This window comes from Salvia hispanica, chromosome 5 (assembly GCF_029641045.1).
Source record: "Salvia hispanica isolate PSC_SH4W2 chromosome 5, Shi_PSC_v1, whole genome shotgun sequence".
Classification (NCBI taxonomy): Eukaryota; Viridiplantae; Streptophyta; class Magnoliopsida; order Lamiales; family Lamiaceae; genus Salvia; species Salvia hispanica.
The window spans coordinates 41,043,147-41,068,093 of NC_142696.1; the positions used below are offsets into that span (position 1 = coordinate 41,043,147).

A 24,947-nucleotide genomic window follows, 5' to 3' on the forward strand; every position below is an offset into this window, starting at 1 on the left:
TCAAAAATCAGCCTAAACCGTTGACAATTAACTGCCAAGGCAGTTAATTAACTAAAACTGATTCCAAACTGTTAATAACTGTTTAAAAACTGTTAAAACAGTTAATTCAAACACTAAAATAAGATAGAACAAGCTTCTAATGAAGCAGCCGAATTGTTTAGAAATTAAAGTGATAAACACTAAAATTCCAACATTCTTCCTTAGAATTAAAGTGCTAATACACTAAAATTCCAACATGTTGGGGTCTGGGGCTGTTTGATGAATTGCTTCAGTGCACCAGAATACTTGAGAATTAGAGCATTTCTCCATGATATGAGAAGGAGATATACAGGTTTTTTTATTAGCCGCGAAGACAAATTACTTGCATAGGAATAGATGATCTTGAATTTGGCATCATTTCAGTTTCTGTTTTGAAATAGTAAAAAATGATTTTGTTGCATATGTTACAATTAAGGAGCAGATTTAGAAATACGAATTTCACAAGTACCATAAGTTACATAGAAAATGTATCAAAGCATATTGCTTTCTGAATATACACCAAAAATCAGTGAGCTTGGGAAGGAATAAAATAAGCCTAGGATATTTCAAACAATTTTGGCACTTAACTCGGGAGACAGGGCAAGGTATAAATAGCCCTTTTCCTAAAGGAATTTCAATTTCCCCTTCGCTGCAGAAGCTTTCAACAATTGAAGACGACACGTTGCCTTTTGAGCCCCCACCAAGTTGGAGCATTCATCGGCAGACCCAAGAGTCACAGCAAAGTAAAGATAAATAGTGCACAGAACTACAAGGAGTGCGAGGGCTATCAGGAGGAATTGATGTCTCTGAACAAGGGTTGTGCAGCTTCCCAGTTCTGTGTCTCGCAAGTGTTGCTTCCTAGGTGAAGGTGGAGAGAATGCAGTCTGTGTCTGCGACCTCCGATGAGGTGAAGTTATAACTTTGTCAACAGCCATGTCCTGAGTTGCTTCGCTCCTGCACGTGTTTTATCCATGATATACGAGGTGGATATAACATCCAAAATGCAGGATCATCTCAAAGACCAAAAAGGGCCTCAGAAACACAATAAACAACACCAAACTGATTGCCAGACATAACAGATAACACAAACAAAGATGCATTGCTATTTGGTAAGCAATATTCTTGATCCATTGTAATCATTAATCATGCTTAAATGTTGAAAGCTACATAGAAATTTAATCAGGATGAGTTCATTACCACACACCGTATCCACGCTATCTAGAAATAAGCTTAGCATAGGGATTGATTTGTTGCCGCATATAGTATATTAGCTCATTCCTAAAATGAGAATGCATTCATTCGGATTAATGTAGATAATCATGAAATGTAAGCATAATTAATCACATTTAAAACCTAACAAGACTATAAGGTGCGAGTGTCATTAAGCTCATTGCCATCCATTTTCTTTTCTTAAGAAATTCAACTCCATCAAGAAAACACACACAAGATAACAACATAATTTCACAGCATTGAACAAACAGCAAATTAAACCCTAAATATGATTACAAATTATCACATAATCCAATAATCTCCTCAAATTCCACTGCATTCTTTCTTCCCCCAATCACCAATGCCAGATCAGATCAAGAAAGCTCAGACGGCTAAATATTTTAGAATAAAATCGCGTATCAGCAATCTGTTAGAATTCAAGTCGATCCGTACGCTGAAACCCTAATCACAAAATCCTATATTTCCACTAAATCATAAACAATAAACGGCAAAGAACTCCAAACTAACACGCAATCAATAAAGAATACGACTAGCGCACTTCACCAAACCTAAATCATAAAAATCGCACACAATAGAAGCAAGAAAACAGGCAGATCTATTCTAAATCAAGAACATACCTTCCTGTCGCTGACAACGGGGAGGAAAGAAAAGAAGCTTTAACGAAAATACGCTGACACGGGTTTCTTCAAACCCAAATAATCGAATTTGTTTTCTACGTATCTAATAGTAATACAATCACTCAACGAATTATTCTGCGATTTTGTGTGGGCTTGTGACTCGGGTAGATATATAAGTCCAGTTGCCGGCGAGAACGCGCTTCGCACTTTCCAACAGAGATGCAACTAGAAATGGGTTTGAGAAACAAGTGAGACACACTCTTATTTTCTTTTTTCCATTTACTATCCCTGATTTAGTGCGTTGCATTTATATTTATATCATTGTCTTGTTTGTTTAAAATTTAAATTTATATTTAATATGGTTTCTCATTAAATGGTTTTGACTTTTCACTATAATTCTACTCATTTATAAGACTACATATTCTTTATTTTTTACAATGGGTTATTATTAGTGCGTCGTCAATGTGCAAATGCAAAGACCATGAATTAGACTAAACTAGTGGAGTATATTTCTTTACTACTACATGAAAAAATGAATGAAGTATATACTCCTAACAAATTTATCCATTTATCATTATATACTGTATTAGATATCGAATCAAACAGCTTACTAATAATAATAACAAGAGATTTATTATTTGATATATGAAATAAATTTATCAGCCAATCATGACATCTCCATTCTAGAATTGAGCTTTTGAAAATGATTGGGGTTGTGCCGTTGGGGTCACTATATCCACCCCTTGAAATTGTCTAGGGTCAGATAACCCTACTATTATGCCTTAATTAAATCTCAAACATGTCCCAATTATAAACAATGCATTTTTTCGAGTAATTAGATTATCCAGATTTAGGCTGATCAAAATATTGACTAAGACCTTGCTTAAATAAGGGATATGCCCTTTTCAATTGAGCAAGAAATTCACCTTTTTCTATGAAGACAAGTGCCCGTATCTTCTTAGAAATTTAGTTATGAGTGTAGAACTTCTTTAGTAGTACTAGTTTATTTTGTGGAAAATGACACGTTAAAATTTATTAAAGTTTTTACTTCCTAAATGTGACATCATTAACCGAAATGTACATTATTTAGCATAATTACGTATTATTATATTTTTATTTGGATTCTAGACATATTTAGTGGGTAGTATACGATAAATAAATTTTTAGTAATAGTAAATCTTGCTATTATTGTGTTTAGAATATATTTATATAAATATCAAATAAATTCAAATGGCAATGAATTAAAATGTGCAACTAATTTCCCTAGATTATGAAAAAAGTCTTCATGTAAGACAAAATATGTATATGGGTTAATATGTGCAAGTTAGATGTCCTAATTAATTTATATGCTATTCTTAATTTATACTCCTATCATTCTCACAAAAGAAGTCACATTTGTGGACGACACATGATTTTAGGAAGTTTATGTATGCCCGCCCTTTTTACTCCCTAATTAATATATATACATAAAGTTTCGCGTCTAACTTCTTTTACTTCTTGATATGATTAATCGTTGCGGAGTAAATTTTTGTGTAGTGAATGAAAATAGTGTTGTTATATATGGTATATAGTTTTCCCAAATAGAAGTCCGTTTGTGAAGACCGAGCTTCAAATAAAAGTTCATACACGTTCTACATTGAGTTCAACGTTTGACTAAAAAAATAGAATAAAAATACTTTCCATGCCCTTCGGATCTCGCTAAATAGTCACACCTTGAACCCCGATGCCGACACGAATGGATAAGAAGCGTGTTAAATCATGACGAGGCGATCGACGAAATCATATCACTTCAAACACGCATACCAAATGACGGCTCACATTTTCCAAATGACAGTTGTACTTGGTGAACGTCTTTTTAAGCGACAAGACATAATATTATTGCCATTTTAGGCATAAAGAATGATTGACGTGACGACTTGCCACCCTTGGACGATGCATTTCCTTCTTAAACCAAGCTATTAACCATGTAAAGCCATGCATTCTTTTTCTCTATAAATACAACACAACTTCATCACCTACACTTTTGCTTCACCACAAAAATCTCTAAACAAATTTCACTTCCAGTAATGATGCTAGCAAGTTCTTGAAGAAGAAGGGTTTATTCTCTACACACTACATTCTTCTTTTTCCTTAAGGTATTTATCCTTAACCATTTGATTTCCTAAGCTTTACTTCACATTTGCTTTTCATCACACCATGTAGTAAAATTCATCCAATTTAGCAACATTTATGCATCGAGCTTCTCTCACAATTTTCATGCCCAACTTAGACCTTGAACATAGGACTCTTAGTTAATACCATTGCTACACTCTTTTTATACATGGGCACGACTTCTCTCTTAAAACTAACTTTAAAATCAAATGTATTCAAAGTGTTTTCATAACATTAGCCCATTGAACTCTCGATATTTTTAGCTGCGTACACAATATGGAATATCAAGCTTCCTGGGTCCAGAGAATCCACTAGATCACAAGGTCTAGGAACTCGCGGAACGCTGAAAGATCTCGGCCGTTGGACACACAGTATATCACTTCAAAACCCTCAACCCGCGTATACTTGAATTAGTATAGGGAAGTAGAGATCGATCCCACGAGGACAGATACGAAATCATGCATTTAAAGGGCTTTTGGGTGGTTTGGCTACTGCCACGCAAATTTGGGTTGAGGAACTTATACTAGATAGAGGAAAAGAAATTGAACTATCTCTAGATCTAGAAACAGGAAAACATCCACGTAACACAGATTGACATTATATCATCACTATCTTCAAACCAACTTCCTAGATCTAGTAATGTTACTACCTAATCTAGCTAGACAGACTCGATGCATGCAGTGGGACCATTTTTCCAAAAATAGAAGTGTACGACCAAAAAGCTGCAAAATAACCAATTCTAAGCCGAACTACCTACAAAACGCAAGGCATCATCGGAATTTAACTGAAACATGATGAAAACAGAACAATGCTAGCAACTCAACGGCGACCAACAGATCGGACGTCAAAAAACGCCGAGAAACAAAACAAAAAAAACTCAGATCTCTATCTCCTAGATGAAGTAAAACAAAAACGAAAGCAGAAGTTCAAAATCCATGCATAATTCAATTCCCCTGTTCAGATCCACACTTCGGATGCTAAATTCACTCCGGATCCAAGCATCCGAGACAAACTCCGGTCTAAATCATCTCCATAACTACAGATTCACCAAATTCTCCACAAATCAACAACAACAACTACAGACCAACTCATATTCCCCAGATCAAGTACGCAAACATCCAACAAAGTGAATAACAATCAACCTCCGGAACAAACTCCTCAAAACATAGAATCAACATAAATCAACACAGAATCAACACCATCATAACATGAAATAAAATTCATAGATAAACAGCAAGTAGCAAAACGAACAAATCGACTTCGAAACGGCGAAGTTCGACAGAAATCAAAAACATAAACGCTGGAAAGTAAATGATTGTATCTTCCCCCTCCTTGAGGACGGTGTTGCACAGATTTTCCCAAAGATTAGACCTTTATTCTACCCCAGAATTCCCATTTCCCAAGTACGTGTGTGTGTGTGAGCTGAGAGCTATCGTCTATATCATGTGTGTTGCATGCTCCTCCTTATATAGGCGTGAAAATGGGTCCAGCAGAGGCTTTTTGTGTGAATTGTCTTCTTTGCCCTCAGCTTCGGACTCCCCTCGTCTAGCCATTTTCTTCCTCGATTCTGCTCATTTTTCGCCTTCTTCCTTCGCTAGTCCACTTCCTTCAATTCTTCCTGGACCTGGAGAATTTCCTTCACACGCCTGGCTTAAACAATGTGTTAGACCCAGTAAATGGTGACTTTTCATCATATAACCGATGCATGAAATTAGCCTTATCACCCGTACATGTTTAAAGAAACATAGAATGCTCAAACATAGAAATCCTTGAAATAATACCATTTTCATAACAAGAATCTAGCAACATAGAGTATTTGTTTCTAAATCATCCTTGTACTAGAATTCTAGAGCAAGTGCCAACAACACCAAGCTTTCATCATCTTTCTCAACACTAAGTAATAACCAACCATAGCCACTACCCAATGAGAAAGAACTCAAGATGGAAATTAGATAACAAAGAGATAAAGAACTCAACTTTAGGAAGAAAGGTCGTGCTGCTACTGCTGTCACAAGGCAGCCACGCTGCTGTCACACGGGGGCAGCCACCGCTGCTGTTGCTGTCACTCAGTGGCAGCCACACACGTTCACACGCCGCTGCTCTCACGCACGCACACCCACCTCTTCCCTCACAGCCCAATTATTAATTTTTTTTTTCATAAAGTTCAATTGACATTAATACTGTAAGAGGCTTGTATGTAGGGCTGGCAAATCGTGCGTGTCGGGTCGTTATCGTGTCGACACGATAACGACACGAACACGATAACAACAAACACGAACACGACCCATTAAGAAAACCTCAAACACGAACACGAACACGACCCGCTACCCTCAGACACGAACACGACACGAACACGACACAAACCCATTAACGACACGAACCATTTCGGGTCAACACGACACGATAACAACATGTATTGAAAAATGAGATTGTAAGAGTCATTTAATAAGTATTGAAAAATAAAAATAATAAGAATTAATAATATTAAAATATTATTTGTTGACGGATAACACGAACACGACACGAACGTGCATTGTTAACGGATAACATGAACCCGGCACGAACACGACACGAAATTTTCGTGTCCTTAATGGGTCGACAAGATAAGGACATGAACCCAATAAGCTCTGACCCAAACCCATTAATTTCGTGCCGGTTCATGTCGTGTCATCGTGTCGTGTCAAAAATTGTCAGCCCTACTTGTATGATACAATAATAAATAAATAAAAAAGACTCAAAATATTTAGGGAGCCACGAACTTATGATAATATGGCTGAATGTTGTACTTTGAATCTTATAGGACTCTTGAGAAGAAAGAGATAAGTAATACTCCTAAAATACATCTCAAATATCAAATAAAAGATCCGCTTCATAATAAATACAACATTTGAATATTGACACAAGATTTTTATCAATATTGTTTCCGTGTGTTAAATAAAAAGTGGAAATATATTTTATAATATTGATGTGAAAGAAGTTTTTCTTTTTTAAAAAAAATTACATCTTTTATAGAACAAATGAAAAGTGTGAATCTACTTTTGAACAAATGGACTACTACTCTACTACAAGACCGGCATAAGATTCACACAAGTAGTCGACACTGACGTCTTTCTTAAACTAGTGTTAACACCCGTGCTATGCACGGACCAAATAATTTTCGACTAATGAACACAAATTGTAAACAATAATTTTTTATAATCATTACATATATTTTATTTAAAAAAAGAAAATGATCCTGTAGTCCTACTCTTAAAAAAAGATTTTCTATTTGAAACAAAATTTAATACATTTGAGATTTGTGAGAAGAAACCAAAATTGCTCACACAACTTAGATCGGAAGAGATTGGGAGCGTGAGAAATGAAGATAAAATATTTTTATAGGCTGGAAAATAGTAAAAAAAAAGAAAAAAAAAAAAAAGAAAACCGTAGTTCAGGCTATATCCGCAATGACGGGTTATAGTTCGGACTATACATAGGGCATGTGTATGGGGCGAGGCTTAGGACGTCCATCCGCAATGTCCGGGCAATAGTTCGCCCCATTGCATGCCTGCATAGTCCGGGCTATTTTTCACTCCATTGCTGATGCCCTAACTATTTAGATTTTCAAATATATTTCATTTTATCCAAAAGTCTCTAAGATTACATACCACGTGGTAAATATCAAAATCTTATCACTAAAATAAATTACCTTAAATAAGGGTATTTTATCGAATCATAATATACATTCTAAAATATTTAAATAGTAAGTAAATAAGGTATTTCATCTAATGATTACCTCCAAATAAATTATGGTTATTTTTAATCGTTAGTCTCGCACGACGCCATTGAAAAGCCTTGATACTTTGTGTGTGTGTGAATATTCAGAAATAGAGAATAACAGGTTCCCTAGATCCAGCAAATCCACTAGATCACGCGGTCTAGGAACTCGTTGAACGCGAGGAATCCCAGTCGCCGGACACACAAGGAACTGCTTTCAAAAACCCTCAACCACTTTACTAAACATAGCATAGGGAAGTAGGGATCGATCCCACAGAGAAGGATGCGTAATACTCATGTTCAAGAATTTGGGTGTGTTTTTGGTGTTGGCTGCTGCCACGCATTTTCTTGGGTTGAGGAAAATCAAAATTAACTTGACTTGGGAACTTTTAAAAATTCTTAAACTAACTGCTAGACCTAGGAAATAAAGCTACTATGGGGACCATGTCTGAAAAAAGCAAGGTACGAATGAAAAGTTGGCAGAATAACTAACTCTCGTACTAACTGACAGCGACATCGTCTTCTACAACCAAATTGCATAAAACTTCTTAAGGAAAGCAACATAAGCAAAATTAAAACAGAGCAACTGACTTGAAATCAAATTAATGCATAACAAACGAAGAACTAAACAGATCTGCATACTCTAGACGAAGTAAAATAGAAATCAAGAAGAAAAAAAAGAATCTATCGAACAACTATCTTTCCACACGTCGAATCCAACCTCAGACGCTAAATCCACTCCGGATCCAAGCGTCCGACATGAACTCCAAACAACAGAAACCCTCCATCACGTCAGATTTAAGCCAGGAACTCCGAATACTCAAACAACCACAGATCTGTCACCAAATTCCATATCAAACACCTCAACATCAAAATAAACAGAGATCGACATAACATTTGAAGAAATAAACTAACAGCAGAGAGATCTATGCAAATTGACTTGAACTTTAACTGCTAAACGCAGATCAACAAACGGTAAAACAAATAAGCATCATCATCATCAAGGTCGACTCCCAAAAGTGAAGTTCGACGGTAAAAAGAAGCAAAACAACTGAAATTAAAAGTAATTGTATCTTCGCCCTCACTTGGACGGTGTTGCCAACCACGAAATTTTCTAAAAAAAAGTAACCTTCCGTTCCCGACTACCCCAGATCCATTCCCAAGTGTGTGTGTAAAGTGTGTGAACTAAGAAGAGTGAAAAAGTGATGATTTCTTGCGTTGCATGCTCTTCTATATATAGGCGTTTGAGTGGGGCCCAGCGAGGTATAGATAAGACTTTGATGCCCTCAGCTATTGACTCATCTGTCACGCCAATTTCCTTGTAATTCCTGCTCACTTTGCTCCTTTCCTTTGCTAGACCATCTCCTTCAGCACTTCCTTGATCTAGCGATTTTCTTCACACACCTGGCTTAGGAAAAGTGTTAGACCCAGCAAATTATAACATTTTTTTTCGCACCGATGCATGAAATTAGCCTTATCAGCCATATTATCATTTTTGTCCACCTCAATTATGCAAGTAAAACCTTCATTTACATTGATATATATCTCCAGCCGAGAATAAATTATTCTTCCATCAGACAATAATAATGAAATTGCATGTCATCGATTTACATAACAGTAATTTTTATATATAATATAAATTTTATGTTTGACGCCTTAGCAAAAGAAAAAAGATGCAAAAATCATACACAAAAATAAATTTAATGTAATTGCAAGTAAAATCACCATTTACATTGATATAAATCTTAAAGCGAGAATAAATTATTCTTCCATCAGACAATAAAAATGAAGCTGCATGTCATCGATTTACATAACAGTAATTTTTCTCAAATAGTTGAGTCATTTTTCCATTTCGGGAAGTTTCTTCATAGTTGAGTCATTTTCATATATATTAATTATTTTCTCTTTCTTACTTTACTCTATCTTACTTTTTTCTCTCTACTTTATTCTCTCCACCTTTTCTCTCTCTTACTCATTTTATCTATTTATTCAACACACTCAACATCCCTTTCTTAAACTCCATGCCGAAAAATTTCGCCTCAACTATAGTGAAACGGAGGGAGTAATAAATTTTATGTTTGACGCCTTAGCAAAGAAAAAAGATGTAAAAATCATACACAAAAATAAATTTAATATTTTAATTAAACCCTACATGTCTGCCGCCTTCCTCACCCCCCTACCCGTTTGCTGAAGGTACTGGCAGCGGAAACGCTCACATAAATCAATTACATAATAATTCTGATCTATTTAGCAGATTATTTAGACAAATTCTATTCGCACAATTATCACATGTATCATGCTCATAACTCAAATAAAACATGATTTAAATTAATTGGAACCTAAAACATGCTTTTCTACGGTTTAGCCATTATACCTTGATGATTCTCCAAAGAATCGAAGATAGCTAGCGCCTTCTCCACGCGAAGATATTTAGTACAAAACCACGGATCTTCTGTCTGGTTCCCGGACTGTAAACTGATATCAGGGTGGGCTGATCTCATCAGTATACTAGGACTTAAATAAAGAAGACGGAAAACCTATCCCCCGAAGGAGAGAAAAATCGTCCTCTACTAGAGAGAGAGGGGGACGAAAATTTTGAGTAAAAATAAGTGTGTTTTCTGTCTCCTCTATTCTCCTATTTATATTAAGTCACATATTGCGCCTAGACAGGGATCTATGGAAGGCTTTGGATATGGGCTCCTCCAATTAGCTTTTTACTAATTAAATTAAACCCAATTTAATATAAGCTTATAATTGGAATATTACGAGCAGCCACTACAGAAGTAATATTGCACTCCCCATCCATATCCAAAATTATAAGTACTCCGGGTTTCCATTGCTTGATATTTATTTCCCGCGCTTAAGATTGAAACATCCATTAATTAATTATTGTCTGCTATGGACTTAATTAATTAATATCTTATTTATTCCAAGAGAGGACTCAGCAAGAAAATCTTATTTATTATTCATAGAGTAATTAAACTCCAACTAGCTAGGTTTCGAATAATAAAACCTTATTTCAAGCTTCTCTTGAGGATGTTATCAAACGAAACTCACCTCGCGCACGATTCAACATAATAGCAATCCTAGCACCGCTAGATATTAATTACCACTACCCAATATATCAGTCTTATTAGGTTGCGAAAAACCCGCACCATTTGGTAAGTCAAAGTAGTGCATAATCAATACCGTATGCTCAATGCTAACGTACATTGATTAAGAAATAATAATTTACAAGACCTCGTCTTTTAGTAGATAGCATAAAGACTGTCTCGCTGTTAGATCCATTCAGTGCAATACCACACCAACGTCATCTTATTTCAGTAAGGCTTAGAAATAATTGGACTGAGATTGCAACCTTTCACCATAGGTAGTCTAAGTCTATCTGGGTTGTGAAATTCTTCTTTTTCTTTGTTCAGAACTGACCGTGTTACCTTAAAGTGAACGACGCCCACAACCGGTCTACTAAAACAAAGACTTAGACTTTGTTAAGTTACTTATACATTTAAACATGTAATAAACATCCATTAAATGTAAAACATAACAACATTATGACAAAATAATTTGTTTATTCATTTGGAAAATAAAATAAGAGTTTTAACAGTATTCAATCACTCGAAAGGTGATTTCTAGTATACAAACTCTAACATTTGCCTAGTCTCTCGCCAACGCTAGTTCCCCCCTGAATCGCTGGCACCCCAGCCTGCCTCGCCGGCGCTTGTTCCACCCTGCCTCGTAGGCACTCCTTCCGCCTGCCTTGCCGTCCACACATCGGCCGCCTGCCTCTCCTTCCACCATCCTGCTTCGCCGCTCCCTGCTTCACCACAACCGGCCAGGCTGTTTAGAGTGTCCACAATGGTGGCCCTCTTGGGCATGCCCAACAAACTTGGCCCTGCCCATGAATACTTGGCCACTACAATATTGGCCCTCCGGGCCACCAATTAAAATTTTTTTTTTTTTGCATTTTTTGTTATATTTTTTTAATTTAATTAGAATAAAAATTATTGGACTATAATAATTATAAAAAATTTAAATAAATTTTAAAAAATTTGATAATTACAAGTAAATACATTTATTGAAATTAGGGTGTGAATTGAAATTACAATCCTTAGTTAAAAAGTTGACCAATGTAATAGGGATTTAGTCTTAGAGATTGATTTGTTTCCTAAATTAATGCTAAATTAATGTATATAATTTTTCTATATCTCTCTCCATAACCATCGTCCTCCTCTCTCTCCATATCACTTCATCTTCTCCAAAATTCCTCTCCATAAATTAGCACAAAACTGAAAAAATTAAAAAAAAAAAAAAAAATCTCACTTGGGCAGGGCCGCGCCTCTCGCTTCCCTGCAGTGGCGAGCTGCACCTCGCGTCCAAGGGCCTCGGCCTGGCCGAGAGCTCGACTCTCTCTCGTCCACCCCCCTGGGCCGCACCATCTCCTCGCCTCCGTAGTGGGGCGCCGCGCCTGGGGCGACTCCGAGCCAAGGGCCGCGGCCCTCCCACTGTGCTCTTATTACCACTTTCTTCACATCCTCTCAATTCAATTTTCTTATTGTAATATGATAGTTGTTGTAAATGCTATAGCAGTATTTATAATTGCTAAACTTCTTTAGTAAGCTATTGTCTTTCTATTGGATTGGACAGCCATTTCGCCCAATAATGATGTTTTGATTCTCAGCATAATTTTTTTGGAAGGTAAACAGAGTCCTCTATATACTATCCCTGATGCTTTTCCATTACTTTTCAGCAACATGCCTCGGATATGGAAAACTTTTCTGTAAGAGCATTTCATGTGTTCCACTTCAGTAAAATCATTTGTTTTATTAATAATTTTTAATTTCTAATTCAACATTTTTCGCCCAATAGATGCGTTTCCCGCCTAAATGCATCATAGTGGCAGTTTGGTGAATATCCACACAACTGCTACTTTAGATAGTTATAGATAAGATCAAACAAACTTTTGTGGAGGTTAGACCGATTAGTTTAAAGCATCCCAAACGCTAGGGGACGGGCCGCAATTTGCGAGTCCCGGCCCGGGCCATGCGTTAGACGGAGGAGAGTCACGGCCTGGGACGGTCTCGATGTCGCAGTTGCTTCCCTGGGCCGCTCTCGGGATCCGGCCCGGCAAAGGGTTAAGCGAGACGGGACGTGACACGATGCGGTCCGGCCCGACGTTATATGGGGTTCGGGTCGGACCGGGCCTGAAGTTCAATTACTATATATATATTTTTTAATTTGAAAATTTATCTATAAATACCACTCCATCCATTTTCATTCTTATTCAATTTCATTTCTCTTTCTCTCTCTCACACTATAAAATTTGAAAAATGCCTCCTTGCTGTGAAGGTCAACGAGCAATCGAAGCTCAAATGGCTTTAATGTTAGAGTTGGCAATGCCCATAATCCAGGAAGAAATCAACAACGAGTTGGAACGTTTCCAAGCTGCTATTCAAGCGTGGAACGAACAACACGTCCGGGTACCACGTACTCGAATGTATATCCACTGAGACCGTGAACAAGCTGGTTTGCGGCTTTTCACGGATTATTTTTCTAGAGATCCTCGATGGAGTGATCAGATGTTCCGCCGTCGGTTCCGGATGCGGAGGCCTCTATTCTTGCGCATTGTCAATGCAGTTGTTGCTTGTGACTCGTACTTCGTGCAATGCGTTGATGCTGTCAGGCGGCAAAGTATATCGACTTTGCAGAAATGCACACACATCCCCCCTACGCTAACTCGCTTACGGAACAATTGCAGATATGTTTGACGAGTGTCTCCATGTGAGCGAGCAAACTGGATGCGATTGCCTAGCTAGATTCTGTCGGGCAGTGGTCGAAGCGTTCAAGGATACATACTTGAGAAAGCTAACGACCGATGATGTTCGCAAATTGGTGAACATGCACGAGCAGACCCATGGCTTCCCGGGGATGCTGGGCAGCATCGAATGTATGCACTGGCAGTGGAAGAATTGTCCAATGGCTTGGAGAGGACAATAAACTAGCCAACACAAGGGCACACATCCAACGATTGTGTTGGAGGCCGTTGCCGACCAACGATTTTGGATCTGGCATGCCTACTTTGGTGTCGTTGTGTCAAACAACGACCTCAATGTGTTGAACGAGTCTCCATTGTTCAACGACTTGTGTGCCGGGCAAGCGCCGAACGTAGAGTTCACGGCCAACAACCGTCGGTACAGTATGGAATACTATCTGGCAGATGGGATCTACCCTCGATGGCCCCGTGTTCGTGAAGACCATCACATGTCCGACAACAGATAGAAGGGCATTGTTTGCCTAAAAGCAAGAGGCGGCTCGGAAAGATGTAGAGCGTGCATTTAGAGTCCTCCAAGCATTGGGCTATGGTGAAGGGAGCAGCCCGTGGTTGGCACCGTCCACTGATCGCCGACATCATGTATGCATGTATCATAATACATAACATGATTGTTGAGGATGAGGGAGAAAATGTCACTTTGTGGAGCGAGATCCGCTCTCCAGCACCAGCAGTAGCTACACTGTCACCGACCCGCTCGTGCAGGGTGTTTCTCTCGACGTGCGCAATGTCATAGCCCGTTCAGCAGCGATGTGCCAAGAAGAACAACACACTCGCCTCCAAGCGGATCTAATTGAAGAAATTTGGACATGGACCAACGTTCTCCAGCATTGACTTTATGTTTTAATGTTTTTTTTTTGGTTTTGGGAATTTTTAAATTTCAATGTTGTAATTTTCTATTTTTCGACTAAACAATGAATTTTCCCGGTTTTAATTGTTCAATATATTCTATTTTATGAGTAAAATAGGTTGGAGTTGTGAATAGTGCAATTTAATAGTTGTGGCCCGAGTTGGGACCTGCAGGGTTAGAAGAGTTGTGGCCTAGGGCCCAAATATTGGGGAATGATGATGTGAAGAGGACTTAGGGCTTGAATTTGGGATGGAGCTAGGGATTCTCTTAGCATTTGAACTTCAAACAGTTGGGTTAAACTTTAGTGACCGAAACGTTAGGTTGACCCTTTCAGCAGGAACTAATTTTGCCATTTTGATAATGTCAAATACAAGCCAGAAAATGACCATATACTTTATCATGAGAATTTCGGTCTTTTATTCCATATAGGAGTATTTTAGATGACAAGTTTGTGTATAATTCATTCTATATATAATTGGGCCAAATAACATATACTATTGTTGTGTTATACTTAGGGGTGCTTAAACGGTTCTCCGATTTTCGGTTAACCGAAATCGGTCGGTTAATTGAGTAATCGGAACCGGAAAAATTGATTCCGGTTTCAGTATCGGTTCCAACTCTTTAAATAAAACCGGTTCTGGTTCCAAATCGGGACTGACCGGGAACCGGATTATAATTCAATTTTATTTTTTTTAATTTAATATACTAATAAATATAATTTAATTGAATTAATCTTGAATTAAAGTAAAATAATTTAAAACATTGAGTGATTTTTAGATTTAAACAATGTTAGATTTGCAAGCTCTGTTTTGTGAAGTATTTAAAATGATTGCACCGTGATACTTTGAATCTACAATTATTTCCACAATCCATTTTTTATGAACTATCTATAATGAGTAGGACATCATAAGTTGTTTTTAATTTCCAAAAGAACTTTTACAACTACAATATCATTTTATATGATAGATATTTAACTTTATAACAAATTTATGTAACAATTCATTTAACATGCGATTTTAACTTGTTGGTGAATAATTTATTAACTGTTCGTTATAAATCTCAATAGTATTGGAAATTTCATTGAATATTTGTTTAGCCCAAATAAAGAGAAACTAAAATTCAATTTTAAAACTCATTTTTTAAAAAAATTGCTAAAGTTTAGAACTCCTATTTTTGCATTATAAATTGCTAACATAAACTAGTCCGACCTACTACACTTGACATCACTTTTATCAATATATGAATATTATTGTATTGTTGATTTGTATTTTTTGTGTATTTATTTAAATTTTTAGGTATTGCAGTATTTGTTATATTTCTAGATGTTAGATTATTATTTTTCTTAGTATTGAACTATTTAAAATTATAAATAAATTCGGATTAAAATTTCACATCGGTTCCGATTCGGAACCAGAATCGACTGGTTCTTAACTGGCCGGTTCCAAACCAGAACCGACCGGTTCCAATTCCGGTTCCGGTTCCGGTTCTAAAATATATGAAAATTTAAAATCGGTTAACCGATCAATCGGTCCGGTTAGAACCAGAACCAGCGAATAAGCGGGGCTAGTTATACTAGTAGTAATAGACTTCAAATAGTGGAGTACTATAATTTATAAAGTGGCGATGTTTTATGAATTTTGCTCCGCGGAAAAATGGGAGAATTAGATAACTATCATAATTTCTTCTAGTGTAGAATTAATTTATTTCTGCTAATGTAGAATTAATTTAGATTTGGGTTTCAAATTAAAATATCTTAAACAATGAAAGCTCAATTTCGAGAGGCTTCTATTATTGCATCGGTCATCCCAAGGCACTCTCTGTTTTTTGCAAAAGGGCCCGTTCTGGGGTCATCTCAGAATAACATAGAAGTTCCGGGGTCCTATGTATTATATAAATACATAGTACATGGAAAACATGATTTGGGGCTATTCGACGTTGATCATATTATTCTTCTCTGCAGCTGACACGCGTTTTCTCAATCTTCCATTCCTCCTCGCCCGGTTAGGTATGATCGAACCATTCAATCTGCGTGTGCTTAATTTTCTGGTAGTAAAAATTTGTTGAATTATCCGTTTGGATTTGAATTTGATTGAATTTGCCTAGGGTTTTACGATTCCGACTTATCTTGATTGATGCTGACGAATTGAATTCATGTTGATCGGTCAATTTGATTTTTTGGTAGCTGTAGGGATTACATATATTTGAAAAACCAGTTGATCATACATCGCATAGAAGCAAGATGTGGGCTGCTTCATGCCTAGCATCATGCTGCGCTGCTTGCGCTTGCGACGCGTGCCGGACGGTCGTGTCAGGGATCAGTCGGCGCTCGGCTCGCATTGCTTACTGTGGTCTCTTTGCGCTTTCGCTGATTGTCTCGTGGATTCTTCGCGAGGTTGCTGCTCCCCTCATGGAGAAGATTCCTTGTAAGTGCTTCCTTTGTGTCATTGGATTTTGGGAACTCAATTTGTTTTGTATTATTGAATTTTATAAACTCAAGCTCAACACTCTGTGCATTGTTTTTTCCCCTTTTGATATGTTTATGTTGATAAATTGTGATTTTGAGTCAGTCAGTTAAGAGTTTTCAAATTACATGTAAGCAAAAGTTTTATATATAAATTCGATTTATCCATCTGGGTTCTTGTGTCGTCCATGTTTTGATGTTCTAGCTGTACTTCTGTTGGGAAATGATAAGGGAAGTCCTTAATATAATGGGTATAGATTACTTCCACTGCTCTGTGTTTCTTTTAATTTTGGAAACTTGAGTTAATCTATTCTGAATCAAATGGAGCTTAAGGGAGGGATGAGCTAAACAAAATTTTGAAGGTTTTTGTAAAAAATGAGGAAGAAGGGCTACATTTTCTGTTAATATGTAGTTTTTTGTTACTTCTTGTGATGCAGTGTTATCTGACAGTGTTGTAAAAAATTTTAAGGGATCAATCATTTTCACCAAACTCCAGATAGAGAGTGGTTTGAGACAGACGCAGTATTGCGAGTGAGCTTGGGAAATTTCTTGTTCTTTACCATGCTTGCCATTTTTATGATTGGTGTGAAGAACCAGAAGGATCCTCGGGATAGTTTGCACCATGGGGGCTGGATGATGAAAATAATTTGCTGGTGCATTTTGGTGATACTGATGTTCTTTCTCCCCAATGGGATCGTGAGCTTCTATGGTACATTTTATGTTTATGGACCATATTATGTATATGTTCCCATCATTGTGCTCTCCACAAAGGTCAAAATTTGAATTTTCAACGCAATTTGAATAACAGACTTTTCTTGTTGCCTTGGATGCACATTGTTATTTGGACTTAGAATTGAGCTAAGAGATCCAAAAAAATTTATTAGAATATCTAGATGATCCTATTGCTTAATATTGTGACAAAACTTGTTTGTGTTGATAAACATTGTCTCTATTTTGCCGAAGACCTTGCTTAAATTCTTTTGAATTCTACCTACAAGTGGAAGGAACATGAACAAGAGGAATTGTTCCTATTGATTACGGAAGTTCTGTTTATAATGATACAAAACTATATGATTATAATTTCTATTCTAATTAATGACACCAATGCAAATAACATCCCTGAATCACTTTATCACTAGACTCAACAAAACATCTAGGTAAAGGAAACCAGTAACATAATAGCTTGTCTAGATGTGATATTATTCCTGATTAGTTTTGAATTATAAATGCAGAGTCAATTTCCAAGTTTGGATCGGGATTGTTCCTTCTCGTTCAAGTTGTACTTCTACTCGATTTTGTTCATGGATGGAATGACAAATGGGTTGGATATGGTGAACAGTTTTGGTGAGCTATTCATTTTGTTTATTTGCATACTGATACGATTATTATTATTATTATTATTATTATTATTATTATTATTATTATTATGTAGTTAGTTAATTAGTGATTTGCCATATCTTTCCATATAATTAGGATATTTATTTCTTGCTCATTAAGTTAGTTTTAGTATTATAAATAGGGCTATTGTTATTCTCTTCCGGCAATCAATCAGAAATACAATTATCTTTCTATTTTATTTTCATGCTTTTCTTTCAATTCTGTATTGTTCTTGGTTTGATCGACGGGCAAAGCTCCCGCGACTACCTTTTATCCCTCCGACGATCGCAATCACGACGCCGGAATCTTGTTAAGGGAATTATCCCTTAACACATACCTATAGCAAATTTGTTTCACTCACTGTTGTTTTCTGTGCTTTTCAGGTTTGTAGCATTACTTGTGGTCTCACTTGTTTGCTACGTGGCATCCATTTTGTTCTCAGCCCTGCTCTTCTATCTTTTTACCCCATCCGGAGTTGATTGTGGACTCAATACCTTTTTCATTGTGATAACATTGATCTTCGTTTTTGTGTTTACTATTGTCACATTGCATCCATCAGTAAGTTTCTGAATTTTATGTAGTTACATTAACCAATCCTCTATAATCAAAATGGTGATCATAAACTATTGCTGGGATTGCATTGCCCTGGGAAAATGTTCAACTGTTTATGCTTTACAATTTGGCCATAGACATATCACATCTGTTCATTACTTAAGATGTAGTGTTCATATTATCTAGACTCTCATGTTGGCCTCAGATATATAAGGGAGACATTGTTCGTCATTATATGATTTCCTATATTGTGTCTTTCCAAAAGCAATTTTTGTTTGAAACACGAATTTCTTTTGGATTAACAATGTTGGCTTTTGAGTATGTCAATTGTGTGGTTGCATGCCGATAGTAAATAAATCATCACATCACTTCATGAATTTGTGCATTGTTATGCTAACTATTCTCCTCATCTCTAGTCGTCTCTCTGTTGCTTTGCATGTTAGTATAGAAATATTATCTATTATAGTTATTGTTTTCAGTATGCAAGATTGCTATGATTTCTGATCTTAATATGCTCTGAATGAAATAGGTAAGCGGAAGCATTCTGCCATCTTCAGTTATATCTTTATATTGCATGTACCTCTGCTACACTGGGCTTGCTAGTGAACCTAGGGATTATGAATGCAATGGTCTTCACAAGCACTCTAGAGCAGTTTCAACCAGTAGTCTTGGCCTTGGGCTGCTCACAACAGTTTTATCTGTTGTATATTCTGCTGTCCGAGCCGGATCTTCTACAACGTTGCTTTCTCCTCCAAGCTCTCCAAGAGCAGGTTAGTTAATTCTTATATTCATTCACAATAAAATCATGAGTGTTTTTCTACTAGTTGGCCATTCTAATAATTCACATGAAGAATTGTTTCCCATTGGAGTTATTTCCCAGAAAAAAGAACTGAACTTCTACACATTAGAGTAGGTTGCTAATTGTAAATGCCTTTTTCCCTTTCTAGCCAAAAGGCATGTTCCAATGCATTTCTCTTGCATATTTTCTGAACCTTTTTTCAGTGGAAAATAAAGTGACTCAGGGGGGTAGACAAGTGGAAACAATGTCTAGGAATTCACTATCTTTTTTTCCTTGTTTAAATGGTTCATTTTTGGTTTCATCATGCTTAGGTTCTGGAAAGCCATTGCTACCATTGGACAAGGCAGACGAGCATTATGAGGAGAAAGAGAAAGAGAAAGAAAAGTCTGTTACATACTCGTATTCATTTTTCCACTTGATCTTCTCCCTAGCTAGCATGTATTCTGCCATGCTGCTGACAGGATGGTCAACCTCTGTTGGAGAGAGCGGGAAGTTGGTCGATGTAGGTTGGCCGTCCGTCTGGGTTCGTATTGTAACTGGTTGGGCTACCGCTGCGTTGTTCATCTGGTCCCTCGTTGCACCAGTCCTCTTCCCCGACAGAGAATTCTGATGAAACCAATGTAATCCAGACGGATGTAAGCGTGTAGATTAACTATGACTTGGTTGTGCTGATTTGTCGATGGAACTTGTACTATTTGGTTGTGCTTTCATGTTGCTCCAGATTTTTATTTTGTTTGTAAATAAGTACCAAGTATTTGGCTTTAAATATATGGAATGGAAGTATTAGAAAGTCTTGTAGCGCCCAATTTAAAACTGCAGTGCTATTATCATCATTCGTTTTGTCATACAACAGAAACGATGCATCAAGCTATCGGCATTTCGCCAAGTTAATACAAAAATGTCCCAATCCTTTCATACTCTGACTAAACTAATCAGGAAATGTATATTTTTAGCCACGTTAATGCATTCCAGCTTTTATTCAAGTTTTGTTGATCATAATTAGAATTTAATTAGCACGGTCCAGATGCAACTAAGTGTGCCTCGGATGGAGTAGCAAAGCTCGGTTCAACATATACAGTCGGCTGTCAAATCCGGCCATCAAACAGCGAAAAACAATTTTCTTTTAGTTGATCCATTGTCAAGTATGCTAGGGCGGGAGAAGCAAGCAAACAAGCTTTAGTTGATCAGCATTATTAATAAATTGTCAATCCACACCCTCAACCAACACCAAACATATGTAGTATATCTCTCAAAATGTTGCGACTATAACAAGGAAAAATTCTTTCAACCGTGTTGTGGTTAACTTAAAAAAAAATCTTCAATCTAAACCTGTCAGCGCCTTCAATCTTCAAAATCTCCAGCGTTTTCCAACAAGTAGTTCACTGCTAGTTCTTCGTTGCGGTCACAAGCTAAAAATGCCTCGATCACAAGAGCTCTATTGAATCCCATGGCTTCCATCTAGAAAATGATGCCAGTTTAGTAATGTTACTATGCAAAATACAATTCTCAAATTAGTATATAAAGGAGCCAAGGCATTTGGCATGTTTCATACTCTTTCGATTGCCTCCTGTTCGGCAGGTGTGACACTGACAGCGTGTGGCATGTCCTGGTCCTGGTCAGCTTGATCGAATATATCCCTGTAACATTTTAAAGACTCAGGTCTACATGCATATGTATAAGGAGATGTCCACATCAAAACACACAGGTTACAGCAAGAGATCATGTTTGAAATTGTAGAATGCATAAACTTTTATATGCAAGGAAATCTTACAGCAATATAGAAATCGACATGTGAAAGAGGAGGCCAGGGGAAAGCTAAAGTGAAACACTTACGAAACTCCATCCACAATGACGGGGGGTATAGCAAAACTGATGACTGGAACTACCTCCCAACACTACCAAATATAGCAGAACAAATAGCTCGAAGCATATCAAGCAGATTTTGAGAGGAAAAGAGAGGCGATTGGAAAAGTGGTGTTTAGAAGGGAACATTACTCACGATGCAATATGATGATGTAAAAATACTAATTGCAGGCTCCTCACATAGTACCAGATATCACAGATAACAGATCAAAGCATAGGTCAAGCAGTAAGACATTTAACGTTAATCTTACGGGACCCAAATCCCGCATGCTGATTTATATAGCAATATCTTAGTACTCACCCTTCAGAACCATCAACAGGTTCATTAATTAATTGGAGGAACTCCTGATGGTTTTCTTGTATGAGTCTCAAGAGTGAAGGGTTTTGCTTTCCCAGCTCCTGAAGCATGGGCTGTAAAAGAAATAATTCTAGCTCTAAGAAAAAGAAATCATTTACACAGATAAATATAAAGTCACACAAAGGCAACCTGTAGAATTTGTGGATTAGCTTGAACTAGTGAACGCAGTGCTTGAAACTGGATCAAATCAGAGCAACTTTAGTTACATAGCTCAAAAACATTTAGGATGATTGAGAGGGATAGACAATGTGTTAGATAATAGGATCTCAAAAGCATTTCAGGAATGTCAACAGATTTTAAAGGATCCATTCCATGGTGAAAAATAAACTCACCTGCTGGTTGTTCCTGAGGAAACCAAGGGATCCAGCACCAGCAATAGCCTCCTGGAGGTTTCCAATAGAAGGTGAGAAACACGAGAAAAACAAGAAATATGAAGCAGCCTCAGGATGATGAAGAACCTGAGGAAACAAATTCAATGGAGACGAGTTTGGTCCTCCTAAAGCTGGTGGACCAGTTGCATCTATCAAATCTACTGGAGGTTGAGCCAATGGAACATCGACTTCTGTGCTCTCAGGGATTCCCTGATAGAGGAAAACAAAAATTCAGTAAAAATTCCAGCCACCATAGATAATCGTAAAACATAAAGATAAATCAAGCCATACCGAATATAAGTAATCGACAGCTCGCTCTGGATTATTGTATGCGGCTCGAAGAGCACGTCTCACTGTCTCTTTGTCCCAACTACCACCACCCATATCAATGATTTGTTGAATAGTGTGGTCAAGATTATCAGAAGCAACTAAACCGGAAGCAGCTTCCTCGTATGATCCAGATTGGTTACTGTAACAACAATACAACCATTGCTACCATATATCCAGAAAATTTAAACAAGCATGTAGAAAAAACACAAAGTACCATACTTTTCTAACGGAGCAACAGAAGATGGTCCGGTGCTCTTAGGATCCCTACATAATGAAAGTAACATGATAAATATGTATATATAACCATTATTAATGTAGCAAATTCTGATGTTTTACAACTCACGGTACAGATGGTTGAGCTTCAGCTACAGGAGCAGGAGCAGGATTACTAACTGGCGCAGCTTGATTACTAGATGGTGTAGCAGTGGAAGCAGGCTGCAGAAACAATTAAGTTGTTAACTGTCTCAAAACACAACCAACAATAAAATACAGAGGGAATAAACACGTGCATTCCAAGGTTAACACCTGAGAAGATGTTGACGCACTTGAGCTCAAGCTTTTGCTCTGTATTTGTCAAAAAAAAAGAAAAAAAGAAACAAGGTGTTCAGTGAGGCTCGTATACCGTTTTTTCAAGAATCATATGTTGATGGCACAGACAGCACAACTACTGCAGTATTACAATATGTGCATAGCATAAAACCTAAGTCGAAGTGGTTACCTTGCTTAGCATTACAACAAGAAAGCCATCTTCAGAGACCTTGTTATCAGCTAAGGTACTTTCATCTTTCAACACTTTCCCATTATAAATCAGTAACTGCTGACCACATGGATAATTATCTTTTCCTTGCACATCTTCAATACATTTCTTAACAGCCATTATCTAGAACAGATGAGTATCCAGATCTTGATCAGTCGACAACAATGAGGCAGAACACTAATATAACACGGTAATCAAATAGAAATAACAGATCCATATCACCACAAGTAAAAACACATTACACATCCACCACAATTGCAAAAAAAAATCTCACAAAAAGTTGAAAACTTCAGAGAGTTAATGCACCAAGATGATAACTTTTTTCTAAAGACAACCCAGAAAGATTCACTAGACATCAAAAATTAAAAAATACTCTAAAAACCAAATCCCTTTAACAATTTCAACTTCTATCAATTAGAATCTGAATAAAGCCAATTGACATAATCTATGACTACTAATTTTCCTCTGAATTTCTTTGGCAATTGAATACGAAAGGGTCATCAACAACCCCACATTGTCAAATATAATTTCAAAAAGTAGGGACAAAACCTCAACAACAGAACAACGGCTAGTCCTCAAGCTAAAAGTGTGGAATCAGATGCAGACCCAAAAAACAACTTCGAAATTTAAATTAAATTCAACACTAAAAATGCAATTATTATTGACGTTGGGAAGGGGAGAAAGAGATGTTACTGACGGTATCGGTAGCATGGACGCTAATTTGAAAGTGGCTGCCTTTGAGAGTTTTGACGGTGAGCTTCATATCGGCGAATTCGAACAATTTTAATCTGAAAAAATGTTAAATTATTGAGAAATATACAAACCCTAGAAGCACACTATGGATCGAGAGAGGAGAGAGAAGTGAATTGAGATTTGAGGGAATGAAAAAGTGCACCAAAGAAATCTTGAATGTTTTCAAATCAATTTTACACTGAATTTGGCACGTCCGCTGCACGTGACTTGCATTTTTTTTAATACGAGTATTTTATTTCAATTTAGTTGTATTTACCTTTTTCCCCGCCTAATCTTAATTTTGTGATTGTTTAAAACCAATTTCAATGTTGAACATATTAGTAAAAGAGCATAAAACACTGGAAAATAAGGTTAGTTGCAAGTTTTAATTAAGTGGTTGTGTCTCGCTTTGATTATATTTTTTTTTGCTAAATATTTACTTCTCTTAAATAAAATGAAGTAGATGGTGTGTGGCTGATCCAAGACATAAAAGATGATTGTAATATTTATTTTTTCAAAATCCATTTTCGAAAGTTATAAGGAAAGTGAATGTAATCATTGTATATTTGTATGTATACTGAATGGACATAAAGCCCAGAACAAGCCCACTCACTCACTTCCCTCATGAAATTATGAATACTGGTTTTTGTTTTCAAATTCACAACATGTCCAAGCTCAACCTTTGTTGTTGTTCTAATTCGCTGGAGCTCCTTAGTTTGCAGTACAATTCTTACGAGACCAAGTTGTTTCATAACGACACGCCAAATTATGAGCACTACTCAAAAGTTAAGATGTGTATCTGGTTTTGGGAAGACAGGATTCTTCGACTCAACTATCTACATTGTTTTCATGTATGTTTTGTTTTTTGGTGTGTTAGTTGCAGTTATTTTTTGATTAA

General features: G+C 36.9%; 3 protein-coding genes across 5 annotated transcripts; 1 reads left to right on the forward strand and 2 right to left on the reverse strand.

Annotated features, from left to right (window-relative positions):
* Positions 1–461: 461 nt before the first annotated feature.
* On the reverse strand, positions 462–2,154 carry LOC125186944 (uncharacterized). Its single transcript, XM_089058386.1, has 2 exons — positions 1,866–2,154; positions 462–972 (listed from the first exon to the last, which is right to left on the reverse strand). Exon 2 carries the CDS (start codon positions 951–953, stop codon positions 642–644), a length of 312 nt encoding a protein of 103 aa, XP_088914512.1. The 5' UTR covers positions 954–972; positions 1,866–2,154; the 3' UTR covers positions 462–641.
* Positions 2,155–16,306: 14,152 nt separating this feature from the next.
* LOC125188553 (Serinc-domain containing serine and sphingolipid biosynthesis protein) lies at positions 16,307–20,428 on the forward strand. 2 transcript variants are annotated; one of them, XM_048085483.2, is made up of 7 exons: positions 16,307–16,454; positions 16,632–16,872; positions 17,380–17,619; positions 18,143–18,254; positions 18,671–18,845; positions 19,369–19,609; positions 19,950–20,428. In XM_048085483.2, exons 2-7 carry the CDS (start codon positions 16,689–16,691, stop codon positions 20,246–20,248), a joined length of 1,251 nt encoding a protein of 416 aa, XP_047941440.2. In that variant the 5' UTR covers positions 16,307–16,454; positions 16,632–16,688; the 3' UTR covers positions 20,249–20,428. The 2 variants fall into 2 exon arrangements, with proteins under 2 accessions (XP_047941440.2, XP_047941441.2); XM_048085484.2 differs by having other exon boundaries at positions 16,318–16,454; positions 16,638–16,872.
* A 368-nt stretch (positions 20,429–20,796) lies between these two features.
* On the reverse strand, positions 20,797–24,213 carry RAD23A (Rad23 UV excision repair protein family). 2 transcript variants are annotated; one of them, XM_048082877.2, is made up of 12 exons: positions 24,015–24,212; positions 23,279–23,440; positions 23,086–23,124; positions 22,904–22,995; positions 22,780–22,824; positions 22,522–22,699; positions 22,318–22,440; positions 22,192–22,242; positions 21,989–22,036; positions 21,803–21,912; positions 21,191–21,275; positions 20,797–21,096 (listed from the first exon to the last, which is right to left on the reverse strand). In XM_048082877.2, exons 1-12 carry the CDS (start codon positions 24,078–24,080, stop codon positions 20,980–20,982), a joined length of 1,116 nt encoding a protein of 371 aa, XP_047938834.2. In that variant the 5' UTR covers positions 24,081–24,212; the 3' UTR covers positions 20,797–20,979. The 2 variants fall into 2 exon arrangements, with proteins under 2 accessions (XP_047938834.2, XP_088914108.1); XM_089057982.1 differs by having other exon boundaries at positions 22,192–22,440; positions 24,015–24,213.
* Positions 24,214–24,947: the final 734 nt, after the last annotated feature.

What these genes read in the sequence shown, in the direction of transcription:
- LOC125186944 (XM_089058386.1), bottom strand. Translation starts at nt 953, where the DNA reads ATGGCTGTTGACAAAGTTATAACTTCACCTCATCGGAGGTCGCAGACA.
- RAD23A (XM_089057982.1), bottom strand. Translation starts at nt 24,080, where the DNA reads ATGAAGCTCACCGTCAAAACTCTCAAAGGCAGCCACTTTCAAATTAGC. An exon ending in GTGCGTCAACATCTTCTCAG is followed by an intron (nt 22,996 to 23,085) that starts GTGTTAACCTTG and finishes TTGTTTCTGCAG; the next exon opens with CCTGCTTCCACTGCTACACC. An exon ending in GAAGCTCAACCATCTGTACC is followed by an intron (nt 22,825 to 22,903) that starts GTGAGTTGTAAA and finishes TTCATTATGTAG; the next exon opens with GGATCCTAAGAGCACCGGAC.
- LOC125188553 (XM_048085483.2), top strand. Translation starts at nt 16,689, where the DNA reads ATGTGGGCTGCTTCATGCCTAGCATCATGCTGCGCTGCTTGCGCTTGC. An exon ending in TTGTCACATTGCATCCATCA is followed by an intron (nt 18,846 to 19,368) that starts GTAAGTTTCTGA and finishes TGAATGAAATAG; the next exon opens with GTAAGCGGAAGCATTCTGCC. An exon ending in TCCAAGCTCTCCAAGAGCAG is followed by an intron (nt 19,610 to 19,949) that starts GTTAGTTAATTC and finishes CATCATGCTTAG; the next exon opens with GTTCTGGAAAGCCATTGCTA.